Source organism: Nyctibius grandis, chromosome 11 (assembly GCF_013368605.1).
Source record: "Nyctibius grandis isolate bNycGra1 chromosome 11, bNycGra1.pri, whole genome shotgun sequence".
NCBI classification, from domain to species: domain Eukaryota; kingdom Metazoa; phylum Chordata; class Aves; order Nyctibiiformes; family Nyctibiidae; genus Nyctibius; species Nyctibius grandis.
The window spans coordinates 772,186-796,005 of record NC_090668.1 but is presented as its reverse complement, the minus strand read 5'-3'; the positions used below and the strand labels follow the sequence as shown (position 1 = coordinate 796,005).

Below are 23,820 nucleotides of genomic sequence, written 5' to 3'. Positions count from 1 at the left end.
TGTCCCTGTCTCCAGTACCCCCCGTGCCCCGTGCCCCGTGTCCCCATATACCCATGTCCCTTGTGTCCACATGTCCCCAGGTCCCCCCTTTCCTCATGTCCCCATGTCCCCCATGTCCTTGTGTCCCCCCTTTCCCCATGTCCCCACACTGGTGCCTCCCACATCCTGGTAGCCCCATGGCCCCTGCCCCCCTGTACGTCCCCCCGGTGCCGTGTCCCCCCCGTCCCGGGCCGTGGCACCGCGGGGGTCACCGGGGGTCACCGGGGGTCACCGGACCCCCAGCCCCGCTGCAGTACCGCCGCGGAGCCTCCAGCCCAGGGGGGGCGCTGTGCGCCCAGGCGCTCCCCGAGGAAGTGAGCCGCTCTGCGCCGCGGGAGGCGCATCTCTGTGGCGCCGGAACAAACCAAGCGGGTGGCGGTGCGGGGGAGCGCGAGGAGGGGAACGGGCACGTGGATTCCGCTCCCGGGGCCGCACAGCAGTAGGGAACGGTATCGGTGGGCACAGAGTTAATGGAAATAGGTGTAGATTGAGGAAACACGGCTACTGCCCAGGGAGGCGTCGCCGTTTCTGTAGGTGGTGTGTCCTGGCCTTCCCCCTACGTAGATGGGCTGCTCCACTTCCCTCCTCCCCGCAGTCTGATGGTCGGGCCCTGGCGGTGGGTGCGGGCGGCGGCGGGGGGGCAGGCCGGGACCGGGACCGGGACCCCGGGACCCCGGGAGGGGAGGCCGGGACCCTCGGGGGTGAGGTGGGGGCAACTGGGGGCCGGGGGGGACCGGGGCCCTCGGGGCTAAGGGGCGCCTGGGGCTCTCCGGAAGGGAGTGGGGTGTGGGGGGGCCCGGACCGGGACGTCTGGGCCCCTGTGGGGTCCGGGGGGGGGGTTACTGGGACGTCTGGGTCCCTGTGGGGTATTGGGGGGCCCGAATTGGGACCTCTGGGCCCCTGTGGGGTCGGGGGGGAGGGATACCGGGATGTCTGGGTCCCTGTGGGGCACTGGGGGGCCCAGATCGGGACCCCTGGGCCCCTGCGAGGTGTGGGGGGGCTGTAGCGGGACCCCTGGGCCCGTGTAGGGTATTAGGGGGCCCGAATTGGGACCCCTGGGCCCCTGTGGGGTCGGGGGGGGGGGGGTACCGGGATGTCTGGGTCCCTGTGGGGCACTGGGGGGCCTGTCCCGGGACCCCTGGGCCCCTGCGAGGTGGGGGGGGGGCTGTGGGTCCCTGTGGGGTGTGAGGGGGCCAGCCCAGGACAGCTGGGTCCCTGCAGGGTGGGGAGGGCACACACTGGGACATCAGGGTCCCCGGGGGTTGGGTAAAGGGGGTGGTGGGGGGGCTGTTAGCCAAGCAGGGGCACAATTAACCCCCCCCCAACACCCTTCTTCCCCCGCAGCACCCGCCGCCGCGCCCCCGCCATGAACTGCCGCGCGGAGGTGCTGGAGGTGTCGGTGGAGGGGCGGCAGGTGGAGGAGGCCATGCTGGCCGTGCTCCACACCGTCCTGCTGCACCGCAGCACCGGCAAGTTCCACTACAAGAAGGAGGGCACCTACTCCATCGGCACCGTGGGCACCCAGGACGTGGACTGCGACTTCATCGACTTCGCCTACGTCCGCGTCTCCTCCGAGGAGCTGGACCGGGCCCTGCGCAAGGCCGTCGGGGAGTTCAAGGTAAGGGAGAGCCGACAGGGATGAAAGTGGGAGCTTAAAAACCCGCGGGCTGGGCCGTGCCCTTGGCCACGAGGGGAAGGCGGGTCCCTGGCCCCCCCTGAGCGGGGCCACGTGCTCTCTCGGCAGGACGCCCTGCGCAGCTCGGGCAGCGACGGGATGGGGCAGATCTCCCTGGAGTTCTACCAGAAGAAGAAGTCACGCTGGCCCTTCTCGGACGAGTGCATCCCCTGGGAGCTGTGGACCATCAAGGTGAACGTGGTGAACCTGGCTAACGAGCAGGAGCGGCAGATCTGCCGGGAGAAGGTGGGCGAGAAGCTCTGCGAGAAGATCATCAACATCGTGGAGGTGATGAACCGCCACGAGTACCTGCCCAAGATGCCCACCCAGTCGGAGGTGGACAACGTCTTCGACACCAGCCTGAAGGACGTGCAGCCCTACCTGTACAAGATCTCCTACCAGATCACGGACTCCCTGGGCACCTCGGTCACCACCACCATGCGCCGGCTCATCAAGGACACGCTGGCTCTGTAGGGCCGGGTGCCACCGAGGCAGGTTCGCCCCGTGTGATGGCACCTTTCTGGCACAGCCCCCGGCTCTTTGGGACAGCGTCTCTGCTTGGATCCTTCCTCTCCTCCTCCAAAAAGCCTCTGCGAGGAGCTGGGCTCGGCCTGGCCCTGAACTGGGGGTTGCTGCTGGTTTGGTTTGTGTCTTGGAGAACCGGCTCGGTGGCTCCCAGCTCGGCTGGGGGGTGATGAGTCCTTGGGGCAAGAGCTGCTGGGTGGCACGTGCGGCTCTGGCACCGGCTCGGCGCTGGGCTCGTGGCCCGGGATCAGCACGGCAGGGGGATGGCGTCCAAGCCCTGTCCCCCCCCTCCCTGGGGCTGCGCCGCTTCCCTGCGGGGCCGCGGACGAGCTCGCTGCCTGCTCGGGGGCAGAAATAAAGGATTTCTCTGTTCAGGAGGAGCGTGGTCCCCCCCGGGCTGTCCATGGGGCCAGGGGTGGTGGGAGGGGAGAGAAGGGGGTGCCAAGGCTGAGCTGGGGTCCCCACCACATCCCCGTGCCATGTGGGGAGAGGCGGTGGGATGGGGGGGCTGGGTCAGTGCTGCCCACCCCGGGGAGCGCTACCGCGAGTGGGGCAGCCCCCAGGGGAGGGGACGGGGCCACCCCCCTTCCCTGCAGGGCTCTGCACCCCTCCACAGCACCAAGGCGGGGCAAAGCTGCTTCCCCCTGCCCCGGGGGGGGGCATCTGCTGGGCACCAGCTTCTCAGCAGGGCGAGGGGGGCTGCGCGGGGGCCGGGACGGTGCCTGACATCACTTAAACCCTCCCCGTCTGTCACCAACCCGCCACCGCCCTGCGCGCCCGCACTCCGCTCCCGGGAGGAAGAGGAGGAGGAGGAGGAGGAAGAGGAGATGAACGCCAGCACTCAGGCCGGGGGGGCCCGGGGGGCCGAGGCCGCCCAGATCGCCGTGGTCCTGGTGCTCTGCCTCGCCGTCACCGTCGCCGTCCTCTTCCTCGGCTGCAACCTGCTGCTGCAGGCGGAGGGGCTGGCGGCAGCCCCGGCGGAGCGGCGGCCGTCCCAGCAGGCCGAGGGGGCGGCCGAGGGGGCGTAGGGACCGGCCACGGATGGACAGACAGACGGATGGATGGACAGACAGCAGCGTCTTTGCCCGCAGCATCTTCGATGGCACTTGGGGACGGAGCGGGACAGCGCAGGGGGCTGCGGCCTCCCCGGCTCGTACGGATGGATTAAAAGGCAACGGGGGCCAGTGGAGCGGCTGCGGGGGCCAGTGCTGGGGCCGGGGCTGGATCCGGCCACGGGGGCACCGGATCGGGCCCTGGGCGCGGCGGCGGCGCCGGTAATCCCCCCCGGGAGGATTAGGGGAAACTTTTATTCCCTGTTTCAGGGCTAATCCCTGGGCTGGTGAGGCAGGCGCCGCCCGGGGAGGGGCTGGGGGCTGCGTCCTGCCCCTCTGTTCCCTCGTACCCCCCCAGCGGCCGTGCCAGGGCCCCCTCCTGCCCCCCCCAAAACCCCTCCTGCCCCCCCCAAACCCCCCCTGCCCCCCCAAACCCCCCCTGCCCTTCTCGGGGGGCTGCGGTGGCCCCATCACCCTCCTCCGCTGCTGGCAGAGACGCGATGGCCGCATCCTGCCCCAGCCCCCCTGCTCGTGGGGGTCCACGGCCCCATCCTGCCCCTCTTGCAGCCCCCCCACCCCAGCCCTAAGCTGCTCCCAGTTCCCCACGGCTGCTGGCAGTGGGGTGAAGCGGGGCCACCCCAGAGGGTGGCTGGACCCCAAAGTGGGTCGTGCCCCCCCTTAATCCCACAGCTTTAATAACGCCGCCCCCAAGCCCTGCTTAAGGTGCTGGTCCCTGCACAGCCCCCCCCGAGCCCCAGGCCATGGACCCCGGCATGGGGGGGTCCCTCTGCCCCCACCCAGCCCCAGGACACAGACCCTGGCGTGGGGGGGTCCCCTCTGCCCCCACCCCCCCCCAAGCAGGCAGCGCCCCATAAAAGACTCCATATATTTCACATGTACAAAAAGTCACTGGGGGGGGGTCGGGGGGGGGGGGTCCAGGGCGGGGGGCACCATCCTGCCACCCCTTCCCCCCGCCCCGGCCTGGCTTTGGTCCCTTGTTTTGGCAATTAGTGTTCCCAGCAGTGGTCAAAGTGACGAGCGCGGCACGGGGGGGGGGGGGGCTGTGGTCCCCGCGGTGGGATGGGGGCTCCGGGGTGGTGACACCCCCCCACAACGGCACCGAGGGGCCCCCGCTGGGGAGGGGGCACCCCATGGGTCAGCCGCCGCCGCTGGGCCCCCGCCGCAGGATTTGGCCTCTGCTGTGGGTAGACTGGGGGGGGCTGGGCCGTTCCCCCCCCGCAAGGTGGGAGGGGGGACGGGGACCCCAGCTGCGAGCCCAGGCGAGGACGGTGGCACCGGCTGTCACCGCGCAGCGCCCGGGGCAGGACGGACCCCCCACCTCGGCCCCGTGGGGCAGAGCGGGGTGAGGAGGGGAAACTGAGGCAGCCCCGGGGCCGTCCCAGCGTCCCCCCCCCGCGCTGGGCTACGGCTCCTCCTGCGGGCTGGGGACAAAGGGACACGGTCAGGGGGAGGGTCCGGGGTGACCCCAGCGGGGCCGAGGCAGCTCCAGGCACGGGGCTGGGACCCAGCCTCGTACTGGGACCCTGCCCTGGGATCCAGTATTGCACCAGCACCCAGCACTGGGATCCGGTATCACACTGGGATCCTGTGCTGGGAGCTTGTGCTGGGATCGAGCCTTGCACCGGGATCCTGTACTGGGATCCTATACTGGGATCCTGTGCCAGGATCCTGTACCAGCACCCAGACTTGCACTGGGATCCTGTACTGGGATCCTGTACTAGGATCCTGTGCTGGGATCCAGCCTTGCACCAGGATCCTGTGCTGGGATCCTGTACTGGGATCCTATACTGGGATCCTGTACTAGGATCCTGTGCTGGGATCCAGCCTTGCACCAGGATCCTGTGCTGGGATCCTGTACTGGGATCCTATACTGGGATCCTGTGCCAGCACCCAGACTTGCACTGTGATCCTGTACTGGGATCGTATACTGGGATCCTGTGCTGGGATCCTGTACTGGGACCCTGTACTGGGATCCTGTGCCAGCACCCAGACTAGCACTGTGATTCTGAACTGGGATCCAGCCTTGCACCGGGATCCTGTACTGGGATCCTGTACTGGGACCCTGTACTGGGATCCAGCCTTGCACTGGGATCCCACCCCAGGACCCTGCTCCTCTCCAAGGAGCTTGGGGGGGGTGCTGGGCACCCTGGGGTGATGACATGCAGGAGGGGGCGTGCAGGGCTGGGGGGGTGCCAGGGGGTCCCGGGGGGGTCCCGGGGGGGTCCCGGTGGTCCCGGGCCCGCGGGCCGTACCTGGGGGCTAACAGCTGGACTCGTCGTGGTGGGCCGGGTCGCAGAAGAAGCGGGAGCCGCGCTTGGCGGTGCGGGCGGTGAAGGGGACGCTCTTCAGCGCTGCAGGGGGGCACGGGTGGGTTGGTGGGGGGGACACGGGGGGGCTGTCACCCCCCTCTGCCCGGGGGGGACACAGGGGGGCCGTACCGGTGATGATGTCCTCGATGGTGCCGTCCTTGCCCTCGTAGACGGGGCGATGGTCCTTGGCCTGGCGCCGCCGCAGCTCCGCGATCAGCTCCTGCTGCTGCCACTTGTTCCGCTGCAAAGGGGGGAAAGGGGCAGGTTGGGGACACAGGTGTCCCCTCCGTGTCCCCCCCCAAGCCCCCCCCCACGCTCACCTTCTCCTGCTTCTTGGCCTCCTGCGCCAGCAGCTTCTCCCGCATCACCTCCTCCTGCTTCTTCCGCAGCTCGTTCTCCTGCTCCGCGTCCTGCCGGGGCGAGGGGACAGCTCCCGGTGTCACCAACCCCCCCGTGTCACCAACCCCGCGTGTCACCAGCCCCCCGTGTCCCCTCCCGGCCCCCTCCTCACCTTGTAGGAGCGGATGAAGCGCACGAAGACCGGGAAGAAAACGGACGGGGGGGTGGTCTTGGGGCTCTCGCCGAAATACCGCACCACGGCGGTGTAGGCGTCCTGGGGGGGGCACGGGGACGTCACCACGGGGACCTCCCGGGGCCTCCCGGCACGAGGGGTGTGCAAGGGCAGGCGAGCACGAGGAGCAGGCGAAGCAAGCCAGGCGTGCACGAGGAGTGAGCTAAGCCAGGTGTGCATGAGGGGTGTGCAAGGGCAGGTGTGCACAAGGAGCACATGAAGCAAGCCAGGAGTGCACAAGGGCCATGGAAAGCCAGGCGTGCACGAGGAGCGTGCAAAGTAAGGTGTGCACGACAAGGAGTGCACGAGGAGCGTGCAAAGCCAGGTGTGCACGAGGAATAAGCAAAGCCACGTGTGGATGACGAGGGCTGTGAAAAGCCAGGCGTGCACAACAGGTGTGCACAAGGAGCACATGAAGCCAGGCGTGCACGAGGGCCATGGAAAGCCAGGTGTGCATGATGGGTGTGCAAGGGAAGGCGTGCACGAGGAGCACACGAAGCAAGCCAGGTGTGCATGAGGAGTGAGCAAAGTAAGGTGTGCGTGACAAGGAGTGCACGAGGAGTGTGCATGGCAGGTGTGCACAAGAAGCACGCCAGGAGTGCACGAGGAGTGAGCTAAGCCAGGTGTGCACGACGAGTGTGCAAAGCCACGTGTGCACGACAAGGCATGCACGAGGGCTGTGCAAGGGCAGGTGTGCACAATGGGCGTGCACAAGGAGCAAACCAGGCGTGCACGAGGAGCGTGCAAAGCCACGTGTGTGTGACAAGGAGCACACGAGGAGCGTGCAAAGCCAGGTGCGTGTGCCAAGGCGTGCCCAGGCCGTGCCCAGCTGCCCCCCCCCTCACCTCGGCCGTCCGTGCGTCCCGCTGCAGCCGCTCGAGCTGCCCCTCGCTGCCGGCCAGGAAGGCGCGCAGCACCCCGCTCTCGTGCAGCCCGCACTCGCGCCGCAGCAGCTCCATGCCCCGGCCCAGCTCCTTCACGTCCAGCAGCACGTTCTCCAGGGACACTGCGGGGACACGGGGGACAGGGCGTCACCCCCCAGCCCCTGGGGACACCGAGAAAGGGGGGGACACTGCGGGGACACGGGGGACAGGGTCACCCCACAGCCCCTGGGGACACTGAGCCGGGGGTGTGGGGTAGGGGGACATGGGGAACAGGGTCAGGGGACACCCCACAGCCCCTGGGGACACCAAGCTGGGGGGGACACTGTGGGGACACAGGGAACGGGGTCAGGGGACCCCCCACAGCCCGTGGGGACACCGAGCCAAGGGTGCCGGGGGCGGGGGGGGACATACGGCAGGGACACGGGGAACAGGGTCACCCCACAGCCCCTGGGGACACCAAGCTGGGGGGGACAGGGGAGACGGGGTCACCCCACATCCCCTGGGGACACCGAGCTGGGGGGGACACTGTGGGGACATGGGGAATGGGGTCAGGGGACCCCCACAGCCCCTGGGGACACCGAGCTGGTGGGGACACAGGGGACAGGGTCACCCCACAGCCCCTGGGGACTCCGAGCCTGGGGGGGGGACACTGCAGGGACATGGGGAACGGGGTCAGGGGACCCCCACAGCCCCTGGGGACACCGAGCTGGGGGGGTGTGTGTGGGGGGGACACTGTGGGGACACGGGGAACGGGGTCAAGGGACCCCCCCCACAGCCCCTGGGGACACCGAGCTGGGAGTGCGGGGAGGGGGGACAGTGAGGGGACACGGGGAATGGGGTCAAGGGACCCCCCTACAACCCGTGGGGACACCGAGCCAGGGGGGACACTGTGGGGACACGGGGAACAGGGTCACCCCACAGCCCCTGGGGACACCGAGATGGGGGTGTGGGGCAGGGGGACATGGGGAACAGGGTCAGGGGACCCCCCACAGCCCCTGGGGACACAGTGGGGACACGGCGGGGGCACCTGCGGCCGCCTTCTCGACGAAGTGCAGCTCCTGCCAGAAGGTCGCCAGCTCGGGGAACTTCTCCCGCACCGTGAGCGCGATGAAGTGCAGCAGCGTCATCTTCCTGTCCGTCGACTTGGTGTCCAGGAGCTGGGGGGGGATTTGGGGAGGGGGGGGGTCAGGGCTGTAGGATGGGACCCCCAGGAGCCCCACGTGGTCCCAGGGAGCTGGGCAAGGTGAGGGGGGGTCCAGGGGTGCCCACCAGGTCCAGGCTCTGCAGTTTGAAGCCGTAGACGGCGCCGCGTTTGCTGCTGTTCATGTAGTTGCCCAGCGCCAAGATGATCTGGGGGGGGGAAAGCAGAGGGATGGGGGGGTGAGACCCCCATGGGACCCCCCCCCAACCAGTTACAGCAAGGATGGGGGGGGGTCAGGGAGGACCAAGACCCCCATGGGATCCCCCCCCACCCAGCTATAACAAGGATGGGGGGTCAGGGAGGACTGAGACCCCCATGGGAACCCCCTGCCCAGCTATAGCAAGGATGGGGGGGGGGTTAGGGAGGGCCAAGACCCCCATGGGACCCTCCCACCACCCAGCTATGGCAAGGATGGGGGGTCAGGGAGGAACAAGATCCCTACAGGACCCCCCCCACCCAGTTACAGCAAGGATGGGGGGTCAGGGAGGACCAAGACCCCCACGGGACCCCCCCCCCAGAGCTACGGCAAGGATGGGGGCTCAGGGAGGACCAAGGACCCCCCCCCACCCAGCTCTGGCAAGGATGGGGGGCAGGACCTGCCCCAGCTGGTCCCCACGTGTCCCCCCCTCACCTCCAACATGTGCTTCAGCTTCTGGGAGGACTTGACGGAGGCCGAGGCCGCGATGATGGCGTTGAGCTGCTGCAGGGGGACACGAGGGGGGTCTCAGCTGGGGTGTGGGGCCCCCCGGGTGGGTGCACTCCCCCCCCGCCCCCTCCCCGGCTCCGTACCGGCGTCAGCATCTGGAGGGTCTCGCCGAAGTTGCCCAGGAAGGCCATGATGGCCATGCGCTGCGGCAGCCGCTCCACCTTGCTGAAGAGCAGCATGAACCGGTCCTCGTCCGCCAGCTCCTCCAGCGGCTTCCGCTCCCGCTCCCAGCGCCGCAGCGCCTTCGCCTCCGCCTCCGTCGGCACGAACCGCACCAGGCACTCCACGAAGTCCACGGGCAGCGTCGCCAGGTCGAACCTGACCCCCCCCGCCACAGAGCCCGCATCGTCGGGGACTGGCTACCCCCTGCGCCCTGCCTGGACCCCTGCACCCCAGCCAGCCCCCCTGCACCCTGCCTGGACCCCCTGAACCCCAACCAGTCACCCTGCACCCCAGCCAGACCCCCTGCGCCCCAAACCAGTCCCCTGCACCCCAAACCAGCCCCCCTGAACCCCAACCAGACCCCCTGCGCCCTGCCTGGACCCCTGCACCCCAACCAGCCCCCCTGCACCCTGCCTGGCCCCCCTGCACTCCTGCCAGCCCCCCTGCACCCTGCCTGGCCCCCCTGAACCCCAACCAGACCCCCTGCACCCCAACCAGACACCCTGCACCCTGCCAGACCCCCTGCACCCTGCCTGGACTCCCAGCACCCTGTATGGCCCCTCTGCACCCCAACCAGTCACCCTGCACCCCAACCAGCCCCCCTGCGCCCTGCCTGGCCCCCCTGAACCCCAACCAGACCCCCTGCACCCTGCCTGGCCCCCCTGAACCCCAGCCAGACCCCCTGCACCCTGCCTGGACCCCTGCACCCCAACCAGACCCCCTGCACCCTGCCTGGACTCCCAACACCCTGTATGGTCCCTCTGCACCCCAACCAGTCACCCTGCACCCCAGCCAGACCCCCTGTGCCCTGCCTGGACCCCCTGCACCCCAACCAGCCCCTTTGAACCCTGCCTGGCCCCATGAACCCCAACCAGACCCCCTGCACCCTGCCTGGACCCCCTGCACCCCAACCAGCCCCTTTGAACCCTGCCTGGCCCCATGAACCTCAACCAGACCCCCTGCACCCTGCCTGGACCCCCTGCACCCCAACCAGCCCCCCTGCACCCTGCCTGGCCCCATGAACCCCAACCAGACCCCCTGCACCCTGCCTGGACCCCCTGCACCCCAACCAGCCCCTTTGAACCCTGCCTGGCCCCCTGCACCCCAACCAGACCCCCTGCACCCTGCCTGGACTCCCAGCACCCTGTATGGCCCCTCTGCACCCCAACCAGTCACCCTGCACCCCAGCCAGACCCCCTGCACCCTGCCTGGACCCCCCTGCACCCCAACCAGCCCCCCTGCACCCTGCCTGGACCCCCTGCACCTCAACTGGCCCCCCTGCGCCCCAACCAGCCCCCCTGAATCCCAGCCAGACCCTCTACACCCCAACCAGCCCCCCTGCACCCCCGTCAGCCCCCCCTGCACCCCACCAGCCCCCCCATGCCCCCGCTCCAGCCCCCCATGGTGCAGGGGGAGGGTGCGTACGTGTGGATGGCCCTGCAGATCTCCTCGGCGCTGCGGCCGGCCTTGCGCAGGGTGATGGCCAGGTTCTTGGCCCGGTTGGCTTCCAGCAGCGTCACCTTGGTGGCCGCCTTCTGCGCCGCCTTGCTCTTGGCGCAGACGAGGTCGAGGGCCGGCCCCTGCGCCTTGGTCTTGAAGAGCTCCTCGAAGCGCTCCAGGTCGAGCTCCTGGGGGGACGAGGAGGTGGTGGGTGGTGGGGGGGGGATCAGGGTGGGGGTGGCACCCACCCAGCTGCTCGGGCTCACCTCCAGCACCCGCTCGTCGTCCAGCTCGCTGAACACCGTCCCGCTGATCTGGTTGGGCTTCAGCGCCGTCCAGTTGAACACGGGCAGCCGGAACTTGGTCTTGATGGGCTTCTTGATGCGGATGGCTGCCAGCAGGGTGGGCAGTGGGCCTGTGCCCACCCCGAGCCACCCACGCGTCGCTCCCCAGGCTGTCGCCACCCCCTGGGCCACCCCATCCCCGTGCTGTGGTCCCTTGGCGACTGCAACCCCGACACCCTGGTGCCTGCAACCCTGCCCCTGTCCCCTGTCCCCACCATCCCCACGCCCTCCCTGTCCCTGTCCCAGTCCCCACGGTCCCCACGCCCTCCCCACCTACCCGAGAGCCCCACGGTGAGGGCGATGGAGGGCGAAGCCCCGGGCAGCGGCGGGGCCGGGGGGCACTTGCCTGCGAAGCGGGGAGAGGGTGAGGCCGTGCCCCAGGGGGGGTGGCCCCATTTCGGGGACCCCTCAGCCTCGGGAGTGGCCCAGCACCAGGGACACCCCGGGTTTGGAGCCCCCCCCCCATATCCTGGGGACACCCCTGGGACCCCCCCCGCCTCCATCCTCACCTGGGAGCGGGGGCGCGGGGGGCGGCAGGGGGGGCGGCGGGGGGGGCGGCGGGGGCGCAGCCTCCACGGGGGGCAGGACGGGGGGCCGCGGGGTCTCCTCCGGGGCGGGGGGCCGGGGCTCGGGCTGGGGAGGGGGCTCGGCGCCGGGCACGGGGGGGGGCTCGCGGCCGTAGCGCCGCCGGAAAGCCTCGTCCTTCTCCTTGAGGATGCGCCGCAGCGTGTGCACCTGGTGGCTCGTGTGCTCGCAGGTCTCCTGGGGACGGGCAGCGTGAGGCTGGGGGGGACCGGGACCCCCACCCCGCTCCCCACAGCCCCCCCACAGCCCCCCACGCACCTTCACCGCCTCCAGCTCCTTGTCCCGCTGCAGCAGCTGCTTCTCCAGCTCCGCCACCCGCATCATGTTCTCGTTCTCCAGGTCCAGAAGCTTCTCCGTGAGCTGGCGGGGGGGGACATGGCTGTGACACCGGCTTGGGGACCCCCCCCACATCACCGCTGACCACGCCAGACCCCAGAACCAGCAGCGTCCCCACGTCCCCCCCACCCATCACGTACGTGGGACAGATGCTCCTCCAGCTCCTCCACCTTCTCCAGCGCCACGTTCTTGGTCTCGGCGTCCTCCAGCAGCCCCCCCACGTCGAAGACATTGTCCAGGTACGCCTGGATCTGCACCTGCAGCTTCTCGCTCTCCGTGTGCCTCGACTTCTGCGGGCACCGGGGCGGCGTCAGGCCTGGGGAGGGGGCCCTGAGCCCCCCCAGACCCCCCCCCCCTCAACCCCCCATACCTGCAGGAACTCCTCCAGCCCCAGCTTGGTGAACTCGTACTGCAGGTGGACGCGGAAGTTCATGTCCTCCACCGAGTGCACCACGATGTTGATGAACTGCATGCAGGCGACCTGCGGGCACGGCTGGCGTCACCGGGAGCCCCCACCCCGCCAGCACCCCACAGACCCCCCCCAGCACCCCAAAGACCCCCCCACCCCACCCCTGTCCCACCATGAAGTCCATGCTGGTGTCCTCGTTGCGGAAGTAGTCCATGAGCCGCTCGAAGCGGTGCTTCTCCTTGCAGACCTGGGCGGGCAGCGGGCGTGGGGTTAAACCCGCCTTGGGGTCCCCCGGCCACCAGCCCCTGGGCCCCTAATCCCACCCTGGGCCTGGTGCCCCCAGACCCCCTCCCCGTTCCAGCCTGGCCTCATCATCCCTGATCCCCCCCATCCCTGCGCTCGACTCCCCGTCCCAGCCTGGTCCTGGTGTCCCCCCAGTCCTCCATTCACCAGGTCCTGGTCCCCAATCCCAGTCTGATCCTGGTGCCCCAGTGCCTCCATCCCAGTCTGATCCTGGTGCCCCAGTGCCCCCATCCCAGTCTGATCCTGGTGTCCCCAGTGCCCCCATCCCAGTCTGATCCTGGTGTCCCCAGTGCCCCCATCCCAGTCTGATCCTGGTGTCCCCAGTGCCTCCATCCCAGCCTGCTCCTGCTCCCCCCAGTTCCCTCCATCCCAGCCTGGTCCTGGTGTCCCCCCGGTCCTCCATTCCCCAGGTCTTGGTCCCCCATCCCAGTCTGATCGTGGTGCCCCAGTGCTCCCATCCCAGTCTGATCCTGGTGTCCCCAGTGTCCCCATCTCAGTCTGCTCCTGCTCCCCCCAGTCCCCTCCATCCCAGCCTGCTCCTGCTCCCCCCAAACCCAGCCTGGTCCTGGTGTCCCCCCGGTCCTCCACTCCCCAGGTCCTGGTCCCCATCCCAGTGCCCCCAGTGCAGCCTGCTCCTGCTCCCCCCAGTCCCCTCCATCCCAGCCTGGTCCTGGTGTCCCCCTGGTCTTCCATTCGCCAGGTCCTGGTCCCCAATCCCAGCCTGATCCTGGTGCCCCCAGTGCCCCCATCCCAGTCTGATCCTGGTGCCCCAGTGCCCCCACCCCAGCCTGCCCCTGTTCCCCCCAGTCCCCCCAGTCCCAGCCCCACTCCCCCCAGTACCTCCTTGAAGTTGTCGAAGGCAGCCAGGATGATCTCGTGGCCGCCCCTCACCAGGCACACGGCTGCCAGCAGCTCCAGCACCAGCGCCTTCGTCCTGGGGCACAGCACCAGTGGCACCGTCACCCCCGGCGGGCACCGGGGACCCCCCGTGTGTGCCAGGACCCCCCCCCCCCACCCCTTACCTCGGGTTCTTGTTATTGAGGCTCAGGGCGATCTCATTAACAGCGTGGGGATGGGACATGACGAGGTTGAAGCCGTACTGTGGGCACAGAGCGGGGACAGCGTGAGCAGCGGTGGCACCGGTGGCACCGGTGGCACCGGTGTGTCCCCCCCACACGGTACCTGGTAGTTCATGATGGCCCGGAGACACATGATGCAGAGGTGGACGTCGTCCTTCTGGCTCACCAGGCGCGAGTTCTTCAGCGCCCTGCGGCTCGGCAGCGTGCCATAGCTGGGGGGGACACGGGCACCGGTGAGGGGGACCCTCGGGAACCGCCGGGGGGGACCGGGGTGGGGACGGGGGGGGTGTTCGGGGGGGGCAGAGGCAGAGAGAAGCGGCGAGAGGGACAGAGGCTGGCGGAGACACGGAGCGAAGGCGCGGCGAGCCCCGGGCCGGCGCCGGCAGCCGGTACTTACCCGGGGGGCGAGCGGCGAGGCGGGGGGGGAGAGAGAGCGGCCAGAGGGGGGGGGCCCGGCCCTGGAAGCAGAGACGGGGCGCGTTACCCCGGGCACGGGAGCAGAGGCAGAGCGGGGGCGAGCGGTGGTGGCAGCGGGGGACGGGCAGGAGGGGGATGGCGGCGCCGGAGCGATGGGGACACGGCACGAGAGGCAGCGCGGGAGGAGGCACGCGTGGCACGGGGCACGGCACGGGCAAGGCACGGCCTGGCACACGGGGCACGGCACAGGGCAGCTGGCACATGGCATGGCGTGTGCCAGGCACGCAATGGCACATGGCAGGACGGTGCATGGCACAGGGCATGATGGCACCATGGCACAGGGCATGATGGCACATGGCACACGCCATGGCAGGATGGTGCTCAGCCTGGCACACATCACAGGCAGGATGGTTCATGGCACACGCCATGATGGCATGGCACACGCCACAGCAGGACGGTGCATGGCACAGGGCACACGCCATAATGGCACTGCACATGCTATAGCAGGATGGTGCATGGCACACGCCATGATGGCACATGGCACACGCCACTATGGCACACGCCATGGCAGGATGGTGCACAGCACATGCCACAATGGCACATGGCACACGCTACGATGGCATGGCACACGCTATGGCAGGATGGCACATGGCAGGATGGCACACGCCGTGGCAGGATGGTGCATGGCACAGGGCACAATGGCACATGCCACGATGGCCTGGCACACGCCATGGCAGGACAGTGCATGGCACATACCATGATGGCACATGGCACACGCCATGGCAGGGTGGCGCATGGCACAGGGCAGGATGGGACCCGGCCTGGCACACACCACGGCAGGACGGTGCTTGGCACGGCACACGCTGCATGCAGGGCACGGCACGGCACGTACCGTAGGGCGGTGTGGCGGGCAGAGCGGGCGAAGCCGCCGGCGAAGGGGGCTGGCAGGGCGCCGGGGGGCTGCAGGTCCTCGATGGACCTGCTCCAGGCGCGCAGCTTGTCCAGCGCGCCGTCCTCGGCGCCGTCCGCGCCCTCGCAGTCCAACCTGGGGGGCACACGGGCGCGGGGGGGCACAGGGGCACGGGGGGGTCACGGCGTGGGCGCGGGGCGGCACAGCCAGCGCGGCAAGCGGGCGGCAGCGGCAGCGAGAGGCGCGAGGGTGGCCCTGGCACCCCCCGTTCCCAGCCCGGGGTGGGGGGGACAGGAGGGGGCTGAGCGTCCCTCGGCACCCCAAGGGGGGGGGGGTCCCGTGTGCCAGCCGGTGCCCGTATGGGGCCGCAGCAGGGAGCTGCCATGGGGCACCAGGACCCCCCACACCCCACGTCCCCCAGCACCCCAGGGACCCCCTGTACTCTGGGGACACCCTGTACTCCAAGTGCCCCTGCACCCCAGGTCCCCCTGCACCCCAGGTCCCCCAGCACCCTGGGGACCCCCAGCACCCTGGGGACCCCCAGCACCCCAGGTCCCCCAGCACCCCAATGACCCCCAGCACCCTGGGGACACCCTATAGTCCAGGTCCCTCAGCACCCCAGGATCCCCCAGCACCCTGGGGACCCCCTGCACCCCAGGGACCCCCTGCACTCCAGGTCCCCCAGCACCCCAGTGACCCCCAACTCTCCAGGGACCCCCAGCAGCCCCGGGCCCCCCTGTACTTCAAGTCCCCCAGCACCCTGGGGACCCCCTGCACCCCAGTGACCCCCAGCTCCCTGGAGACCGCCTGTACTTCAAGTCCCCCTGCACCCTAGGGTCTCCCAGCACCCCAGGGACCCCCAGCACCCCGGGGACCCCCTGCACCCTGGGGACCCCCAGCACCCCAGGTCCCCCAGCACCCCAGGGACCCCCAGCACCCCAGGGACCCCCAGCAGCCCCGGGCCCCCCTGTACTCCGAGGACACCCTGTACTTCAAGTCCCCTGGCACCCTGGGGACCCCCTGCAATCCAGGTCCCCCTACACCCCAGGGACCCCCAGCACCCCAGGGACCCCCAGCACCCCAGGGACCCCCAGCACCCCTGGTACCTCCTGTACTCCAGGTCCCCCAGCACCCCAGTGACCCCCAGCACCCCCAGGACCCCCTGCACCCCAGGTCCTCCAGCACCCTGGGGACCCCCTGCACCCTGGGGACACCCTATACTCCAGGTCCCCCTACACCCCAGGGACCCCCAGCACCCCAGGGACCCCCAGCACCCCACTCACATGACGGCGCACTGGGCGAAGGACAGGTAGTTCACCAGCACGTCCAGCCCCTTGTTCTCGTCATTGAGGAACTCGCGCACCCACCTACAGCACCGGGCACCCATCAGGGCCCGCAGGAGCCGGGGACACCCCCTCTGTGCCCCCCAGCACACGATCCTGCCACCCCAGGGCCCCCCAGTGCAGGGACGGGGTGACGGGGCGCTCTGGGGCTCCGGCGGCGGTTGCAGCCCCCCCGGTATCGCCGGTGCCAGCCCCGGGGCGGGTTTATCTGCGGGCTGCAGGGCAGGGAGGGCGCGAGGGGGGTGCTGGGTGCTGGGTGCTGGGTGCCGCGCCCCCCCTCCCCAGCCCTGGGCACCCCGGGGTGGGGGGGTTCGGGGTGCCCCAGCCCCCCTGGGAGGGTGCGAGGGTGCAGGGGTGAGGTGCTGCGCAGGGCAGGGGGCGTGCAAGGGGTGGGGGGGCACGGGGGGGGTGTCGGGGGGGGTCCGTGCACGGGCAGAGGGTGCTGCCCCCAGCAGCACTGTGCCCCCAGGGGGGTTGTGCAGCCCTGGGGGTCCTTGTGCCCCTGCCCATGGCCAGGGGGGGCTCAGGGGCCGGGGGAGGGGCTGGGGGGGGGCCACTGAGCCCCTTTCCTGCTCGGCCCAGCCCGTTTCCCGTCCCCGGTTGCCGTTTCCAGGCCGTGGCGGGGGCACAGCCCGGCACGTGCACGGGCCGCCCCGAGCACACGGGCACCCCCCCGTGATGGCCCCACAGCCCCTGGTACCGTCCCGGTGCCCCCCAGCCACCCCGGAGGGACGAGGCGCTGGTACGGGGTTGGGGCCAGGGCTGAGCGCCCCCCCCCCGGTGCCGGGAGGAGCCGGGCAGGATCCGGCCACGCTCCTTGGCACGGGGCGTCGTGGCCGCCCGCGGCATCCGCCCCCCCCGGGACCCGCCGGCCCGCGGCACGGCCAGGGCAGGAACCGGCCCAGTTCCTGCAGCGCCTCCGGCTTCCCCTGCAGCTGCAGCGGGGCCGGGCCCGGGACCCCGAGACCCCCCCGGGACCCCACAACCCCCCTGCACCCCCCCTGGGTCCCCATAACCCCCCCACACCCCACAACCCCCCCTGGGACCCCACAGCATCCCCCAGGACCCCACAGTCCCCCCTGGAACCCCACAGCCCCCCTCAGGACCCCAAAAATCCCCCCCAGGACCCCAAACCCCCCCCCAGGACCCCAAAAATCCCCCCCAGGACCCCAAAAAAAAAACCCCAGGACCTCAAAAACCCCCCCCCAGGACCCCAAACCCCCCCCCCAGGACCCCCCACTCACCCGATGTGGTTCGTCCTCAGGCTGATCTCCAGCTCGCGCAGGACCTTGGTCGACTCCTGCACCCTCCTCCTGAACTTCTGGGGGCAGAGCGGGTGCTGAGCCGAGCCCCCCCATGGGCCCCAGCCCCCCCACAGCCCCCCCATGGCCCCTCAGCCCCCCCTGAGCCCCCCCAGGACCCCCCCAGCCCCTCACCTTCCGCGTGACCCCCGGCTCCAGGAAGCTGCGCAGTTTCTGGATGTAGGCGTGGGGGGGGCTCTTCACCTGGAACCGCTCCTGGGGGGGGGGGACACAGGGGGGGTTGGTGACATTGTCACAGCAGCACAGCCCCCCCCCCAGGACCCCCCAGGACCCCCCCAGCCCCCCCAACCTGGTCGCAGATGAGGTCCCACTTCTTCTCGTTGTCGTACTGGCGCAGGAGCCGGGCTTTGTCCGGGGGCAGGTTCATGGAGCTCTGGGGACAGACGGGGCGGTGTCACCCGGGGGGACACCGAGGGCACCCAGGACCCCCCCAAAGGACACCCAGGACCCCCCCCCAAGGGCACCCAGGACCCCCCCCCGAGGGCACCCAGGACCCCCCCCCAAGGGCACCCAGCCCCACAGCACAGCCAGGGTCCCCGGTACTGGGGAGCACCGGTGGGCACAGGGCCACACGCGTGGCACGGGGACAGCGGGGATGGCAGTGCCACCAGCGCCAGCCACCACCAAACCTCCTGTCTGTGCCCGCTTCCTCGCTGGCAAACCGCAGCCTCCGACCGCGGCGCAGAGCCCGGCACTGGTGCCCGGCTCACCGGGGCACCGCGGGTGCAGGATGCGGCCCCGGGGCACCGGCATCCCCGAGGGCACAAACGGGGATGCCACGGTGGGAACCGGGGACGCCGGGTGGCCTTGGGGCTGCCCCGGTGGGCGATGCCGCCCCGGTGGGCGATGCCACCCCGGCAGTGCCATGAGCCAGAGCCGGTCCCCGCCGCAACCGGGAGGTGCCGCCGCTCCACCCGCCCCGCGGCAGCTAAAATTATCCTTCCCCCCGGTCATCCCGGCAGGAAACCGGGGCAGAGCCAAGGGAGGGGCGGGGGGGGGGGGGGACACGGTCCCACGGGAGAGGGGACGTCACCGCCACCGCAGGGTCCCCCCCCAAAACTGCCCCGGGGGCGGGGACACGGTGCCTCCCTCCCCACGGGGCCGCGCTCGTTTGTCCGACCGTGGCACGACGGTAAAATCACGGGGATGGACGGGACGGGGCGGAGGACACGCCACCAGACGGAGGCCCCCGGGCAGGGGGGCACCGAGGGGGCTTCGAGGAGCGGCCGCCCCCGCCGGGCTCCCGCCGCCCGGTTTCCTGCCTTTGTGGCGGCACCGGGGCCGCTCCCGGTCGGGCATTTCCTCCAGCACCACCAACCCCCACACCGGGGACCCCCCCGCCACCACCGGAGGGTCCCTGCGGACCGGGGGGGGCTACCGGGGCTACTGGGATGGTGACGCCGACGGGGGGATTTTGGGGGTGGCGGCACCGGGGGTCCCCCCGACCCGCCCCACCCGCCACCGGCAGGACAGTCCCACACCGGGAGGTCCTGGTACCCCCCCCCCCGGTACCCTCCCGGTTCCCAAAGCCCCACGGGGCCACGTTCGGCATTTCCTGCCCGGATGCGGCTTCCGCTGGCTACGGGGCCACCACCGGGATGGCGGTGGCGGGCGTCGGGGGGCCGCTGTCCCCCCCCCCCGGTGTCACCCGGCCATGGCGTCCCGGCCGGTGTCCCCACCCCAAACAAAGCCAGCGCCGCGCCGGCACCGGGGATGGGGTCCGCGGGGCCACCGTGCCGTGAGCCGGGCGCTGGTGGGACGCGGTGGCCCCCGATGGCACCGGGGGCACGGTGTGGGGATGGGGGTCACCGCTGAGCCGGGTCCCGGTAACGGGACGGCACCGCAGGCTCGGCCACCGCCCCGGTGTGACAGCGGACAGCGCAGGGCACCCGCGCCCACGGGGACCTCACGCCCACGGGGACCCCCGGTACCCACGGGGACCCCCGCGCCCATCCCCGTGCGCCGCCTCGACGGGACTTTCCCGGCGCAAAAAGTCCCGGGGCTGAAGGGGCCCCCGCCGGTGGCACCGGGAGTGGCGTCACCCCCCGGGGCTGTCCCGGGACTGGCTTACCCCGGGGCTACCCCCGGCCCCGCGGCCGCTGCCCATCCCCGCCGGCACAGGCGCTCCCTCTCCCCGCCCCCGGTTCCTCCGGGCGCCGGTGCCGTTCCCGGCGGCGCCCACCCGCAGCCGGACGCCGGGAGGGGAGCGCGGCGGCGGGGAGCGTCCGGCCAGGGAGGGGTCCCGGGAGGGGTCCCGGGAAAGGGCGGAGCGGGAGCAGGGACGGAGCACGGGGGAAGCGCACCGGGTGGGGCGCACCGGGAACCGGGGGAGGGTGGGGGAGGCACCGGGAACCGGCGGGGCGCGGCGGCGGGGGCCGCGGCGGGGGTCGGTGTCTCACCAGCACCAGGGCGAAGCGCTCCTCCAGCTCGCACGGCTCCGGCATCGGCATCTTGCCCGGGGCGAGCAGCCCGGTCCCGCCCGGGGCCGCCGCCGCTCCCGGGCCCCGGGGCAGCGCCTCCCCGTCCGCGCTCTCCACGTTCCCCATCCCCGGCCCAGGCACCGGGGGGCGGCGGGGGAGGCTCAGCCCGTCGCGTCCGGCCGCCGCCGCCGCCTCCCGGCCCCGCCCCGCCCCGCCCGGCCCCGCCCCGCCGGGCTGCGCGGCGGAGCCGCCAGGGGGCGCCACGAAGCGCGGGCGGGCGGCGGCGCCACTAGTGGGCGCCCAACAGCAGCGAGGGAGCGGGAGGTGCTGATTGGTCCGGCCGCGGTTACGGCGACCAATGAGCGTCGCGGTTCTATGCGGGGGAGGGGGCGCCTGGCCAACGGCGGCGCTAGGGCGCGGCCGGTCGCCAATGGGCTGCGGCAGCGTCACGCCCCGCCCCGCCCCTAGTGGTGGCAGCGGACCAATAGAACGAGGCGGAGGGCGGGCCTCCGCGGCGCGTTGGCCAATGAGAGCCGGGGGCGTGGCGGAGTGGGGACCGTTCGAGGCCTGGCACGGACGGCGGAGCGCGGCGCAGGTGAGGGCGGAGGGGGCCGCGGCGGCGGGGGGGGCCCGGCCCGGCCTCGGGGGTGGCCCGCGGGCCCGGGCGGCCCCCAGCGCCCCGCCAGGCCTCACCCCGGGGGGGCCCGGGCGGATCCTGCCCCCCCACTAGGCCTCACCCCGGGGGGGCCCGGCGCGGCCTGGACAGCTCCTGCCCCCCCCAGGCCTCGCTGCCCCGGGGGGCACCCGCAGGTCGGGCCCCCCGTGGGGGCTCCGTGTGGTTGCAGGGGGTGGGAGCCGGGGGGGGGGGCCCTGTCACGCGGGGGTGGTTGGTGGCGGCCCCGGGGCAGCGCCAGGCCCGGGGCAGAGCCGGTGGGTAAAGGTCGCCCAGCAGCGACCGACGGTCCCGGTTACCCATTGACGCCAGCGCCCGTCGGCCGCCCTCGAGCCACCGACCCGGGACGTCAGCAGCGAAACCGAAAGGGCTCCGGCCCCGCCGCAGTGGCTGGTGCCTGGGGGAGGGCTCCTGGCCCGGCTCCCCGGTGCGGGACCCCCGGGTCCTTCTGTCGTCCCGGGAGCCGGGACCCCCCCGCCGTGTCTCCGCGGGGAGCGCAGGCCCTGCCTGGCGACACGGGCTGTCACGGCCATGGCGGGCGGTGGCTGTCACACACCCCCGCAGCCGCCACACCCCGCACGGGGACACTTCCCCGGTGCCTTGCGCAACCCCCGGCGAGGCCGTGGCGCAGCAGCCGCTGCGTCTGCCCCACCGTGAGCCGTGGGGCCGCGCCGGGGGGTCCCCGTTGGCATGGTGACACCAGCCCAGTGACAACCAGTCTCCCGCTGTCCCGTTGCTAGGGCGAAACCAGCGCAAGCCTGGACACGGGCAGTGGGCGCAGGGGTCTGTGCTGAAGCCCCCAGGCCCTCCCCTCTGCCGGGGCAGCCGGTGAGCACCCCACGGGCTGTGCCCCCTCGGGCCCTGTCTGCCCCAGCCTGGTCAGGCCCCTCTGCCCCTCTGTGACGGGCGGCTCGTGCCACTTCCTGGGCCGGTTGGGCCAGAGTAAACAGCACCGGCCGAGCCGGCCTGACCGGGGGCTGGCGGAGGGGCTGGAGCGGGAAGGGGTGAGGAGGAGGAGGAGGAGGAAGCCCTGAAGGGAGCCTCGTGCTGCCGGAGCCTCCTCCAGGGACGTCATTACGGGCGCTAATAGTAGCCTGGCACAAAGACGCTTTCCAGCTGCCGGCAGCGCTCCCGGGGGCTCGGGGCCTCCCCGGGGGCAGCCCCTGGGCTCGCAACAGCCCGCGGCGCTTGCACCAGCTGGGCGAGGAGGGCTCTGGCGGAGCCCCGCAGCTCCTGCCGCTCGCTCCGCGCGGGACACCAGGTCCTGGGCTGCCGCTGAGCTCCTCCAGCGCAGGGTGGGAGCACGGGGGGGGCTCCGGCGTCCCCCTGACCCCCCTCCCCTCCCTCTCGCAGCTTGCACCTCTGCGAAGCGGCCGGTGGGCCCGACCCGGCACCATGAACGTCTTCGACCGAAACATCAACTTTGATGCGCTCTTCAAGTTCTCCCACATGTGAGTAACGCCTCGGGCAGGGGGGGAAGGGGGTCACGGGGGTCTGCGCCGGCCTCACCGCCAGCCTCACCGCCCCCCTCTCGCCCGCAGCTCGGCCTCCACCCAGGAGCACCTGAAGAGGGTCTACTCCAGCTTCGCCCTCTGCATGTTCGTGGCAGCTGTGGGCGCCTACATCAATGCGGTGACCCACCTCTTCCAGGTGAGGGGCCTTTGGGGGGGTCGTGGGTGGCCCCTGTGCTCGCAGCCCCCCCCCACCCACGCCGCACAGGCCCCCACCTGCCTTTCCCCCCCCCAGTTCAGCCTCCTGACTGGCCTGGGCGCCGTGGGGCTGATGATCTGGCTGACGGCCACCCCGCACAGCCGGGAGACGGAGCAGAAGAGGCTGGGGATGCTGGCCGGCTTCACCTTGCTCACGGGTAGGTGGGCACCGGGGACCCCCCCGAGGCCCGTGGGACCCCGAGCTGTGGGGAAGGGGGGGGACGAGGTCCCTGACACGGCTCCAAAACAGCCCTGGTGACGCCCCGCTCTCTCCTTCCAGGCATCAACCTGGGGCCTCTCCTGGAAATGTGCATCTCCATCAACCCCAGGTAGGAGCGTTCCCCCCCCACAGCTGCCCCCCCGCCACCCCCCGTGCCCCCTTTACCCCCCTCTCCTCTCTCCCAGCATCGTCCCCACCGCCTTCCTGGGCACCGCCACCATCTTCGCCTGCTTCTCGCTGAGCGCCCTGTACGCCCGCCGCCGCAGCTTCCTCTACCTGGGAGGTGAGGGGGGGATCGAGGGGGGACCCCCGGGGTCTGGGGGCTCCCTGCAGGGGGCAGGGGGCACCCTGGGGTGGGGTGGGGGGCCAGGCCTGACTCCCTGCCCTCTCCCCACAGGTTTCCTGCTCTCTGGCCTTACCCTGATGCTTCTCTCCTCGGTGGTTAACATCTTCATGAGATCCACTTGGCTCTTCACGGTGAGTCCCCTCACGGACAGACGGACGGACAGACATCAGCTGGCACCGGTGACACCGACACGGGGCCGTCCCCATCTTCACGTCCTCTCTCCCTCCCTCTCCCTAGGCCAACCTCTACGTGGGGCTGATGATCATGTGCGGCTTCGTGCTCTTCGACACGCAGCTCATCATCGAGAAGGCGGAGAGCGGGGACAAGGATTACATCTGGTGGGTGCCGGGGCCGGGTGGGGGGCACCGGGGCACGGGGGGGGCACTGGGGCGGGCCGGGGGGGCCCCCTGACCCCCTCCCTCCCCCAGGCACTGCGTCGATCTCTTCCTCGACTTCGTCAACATCTTCCGGGAGCTCCTCATAATCCTGGGCATGACCGAGGTGGGTGACAGTCCCCTGGGGGGACACAGACCTGCCCCTTGGCACGGGGCGGGGACACCGGCAGTGACCGGCTCCCTCTGCTCTTGCAGAACAAGAAGAAGGAGAAGAAGTGAAGCGGCTCCAGGCCGAGGTGGAGCCGTCCCCGTCCCCGTCCCCTCTCCCGTTCATTAAAGGGGTCGCGCTCGCTGCCGCCGCGGGGCAGCCCAGAAGCTTTCGCACCTTGTGGGGTTTTTTTTCCTCTCGTTTTTTTTCGCTTTTCTTTGATTAGAAACCGGCCAATTTTGGATCCTGCTGGAGTCCGGCTCCCCCCACCCCGGC

The 23,820-nt window shown here is 71.3% G+C and overlaps 3 protein-coding genes across 8 annotated transcripts; 2 read left to right on the top strand and 1 right to left on the bottom strand.

Annotated features, from left to right (window-relative positions):
* The first annotated feature begins 392 nt into the window (after positions 1-392).
* ATG101 (autophagy related 101) lies at positions 393-2,616 on the top strand. 3 transcript variants are annotated; one of them, XM_068410934.1, is made up of 3 exons: positions 393-655; positions 1,384-1,657; positions 1,784-2,616. In XM_068410934.1, the coding sequence occupies exons 1-3, from the start codon at positions 639-641 to the stop codon at positions 2,186-2,188; spliced, it is 696 nt and encodes a 231-aa protein (XP_068267035.1). In that variant the 5' UTR covers positions 393-638; the 3' UTR covers positions 2,189-2,616. The 3 variants fall into 3 exon arrangements, with proteins under 3 accessions (XP_068267035.1, XP_068267036.1, XP_068267038.1); XM_068410935.1 differs by having other exon boundaries at positions 655-740; XM_068410937.1 differs by lacking the exon at positions 393-655 and adding an exon at positions 661-745.
* Positions 2,617-4,163: 1,547 nt separating this feature from the next.
* On the bottom strand, positions 4,164-20,240 carry FMNL3 (formin like 3). Of its 4 annotated transcripts, none has more exons than XM_068410387.1 (27): positions 20,033-20,240; positions 17,923-18,006; positions 17,748-17,828; positions 17,556-17,632; positions 16,252-16,335; positions 14,951-15,103; positions 13,745-13,853; positions 13,585-13,661; positions 13,403-13,496; positions 12,432-12,506; positions 12,221-12,331; positions 11,991-12,140; positions 11,773-11,874; positions 11,439-11,691; positions 11,207-11,275; positions 10,852-10,976; positions 10,571-10,773; positions 9,067-9,301; positions 8,909-8,977; positions 8,346-8,426; positions 8,104-8,233; positions 7,038-7,198; positions 6,133-6,234; positions 5,942-6,031; positions 5,751-5,862; positions 5,565-5,663; positions 4,164-4,733 (listed from the first exon to the last, which is right to left on the bottom strand). In XM_068410387.1, exons 1-26 carry the CDS (start codon positions 20,177-20,179, stop codon positions 5,572-5,574), a joined length of 3,066 nt encoding a protein of 1,021 aa, XP_068266488.1. In that variant the 5' UTR covers positions 20,180-20,240; the 3' UTR covers positions 4,164-4,733; positions 5,565-5,571. The 4 variants fall into 4 exon arrangements, with proteins under 4 accessions (XP_068266488.1, XP_068266491.1, XP_068266489.1 ...); XM_068410390.1 differs by having other exon boundaries at positions 11,991-12,137; XM_068410388.1 differs by having other exon boundaries at positions 17,556-17,629.
* Positions 20,241-20,582: 342 nt separating this feature from the next.
* Positions 20,583-23,720, top strand: TMBIM6 (transmembrane BAX inhibitor motif containing 6). The gene is made up of 10 exons (XM_068410283.1): positions 20,583-20,648; positions 22,080-22,177; positions 22,268-22,376; positions 22,473-22,593; positions 22,716-22,764; positions 22,841-22,938; positions 23,053-23,132; positions 23,239-23,339; positions 23,430-23,502; positions 23,592-23,720. Exons 2-10 carry the CDS (start codon positions 22,122-22,124, stop codon positions 23,613-23,615), a joined length of 711 nt encoding a protein of 236 aa, XP_068266384.1. The 5' UTR covers positions 20,583-20,648; positions 22,080-22,121; the 3' UTR covers positions 23,616-23,720.
* The last annotated feature ends 100 nt before the right edge of the window (positions 23,721-23,820 follow it).

Excerpts from the sequence above, each read along its gene's own strand:
- ATG101 (XM_068410934.1), top strand. Across the intron at positions 1,658-1,783 it reads AGGCCGTCGGGGAGTTCAAG|GACGCCCTGCGCAGCTCGGG; the intron begins GTAAGGGAGAGC and ends CTCTCTCGGCAG.
- FMNL3 (XM_068410387.1), bottom strand. The coding sequence starts at position 20,179 with ATGGGGAACGTGGAGAGCGCGGACGGGGAGGCGCTGCCCCGGGGCCCG. Across the intron at positions 17,633-17,747 it reads AGCCGGGGGTCACGCGGAAG|AAGTTCAGGAGGAGGGTGCA; the intron begins GTGAGGGGCTGG and ends CTCTGCCCCCAG. Across the intron at positions 13,497-13,584 it reads CTCAATAACAAGAACCCGAG|GACGAAGGCGCTGGTGCTGG; the intron begins GTAAGGGGTGGG and ends GCTGTGCCCCAG.
- TMBIM6 (XM_068410283.1), top strand. The coding sequence starts at position 22,122 with ATGAACGTCTTCGACCGAAACATCAACTTTGATGCGCTCTTCAAGTTC. Across the intron at positions 22,178-22,267 it reads CTCTTCAAGTTCTCCCACAT|CTCGGCCTCCACCCAGGAGC; the intron begins GTGAGTAACGCC and ends TCTCGCCCGCAG. Across the intron at positions 23,340-23,429 it reads GGGGACAAGGATTACATCTG|GCACTGCGTCGATCTCTTCC; the intron begins GTGGGTGCCGGG and ends TCCCTCCCCCAG.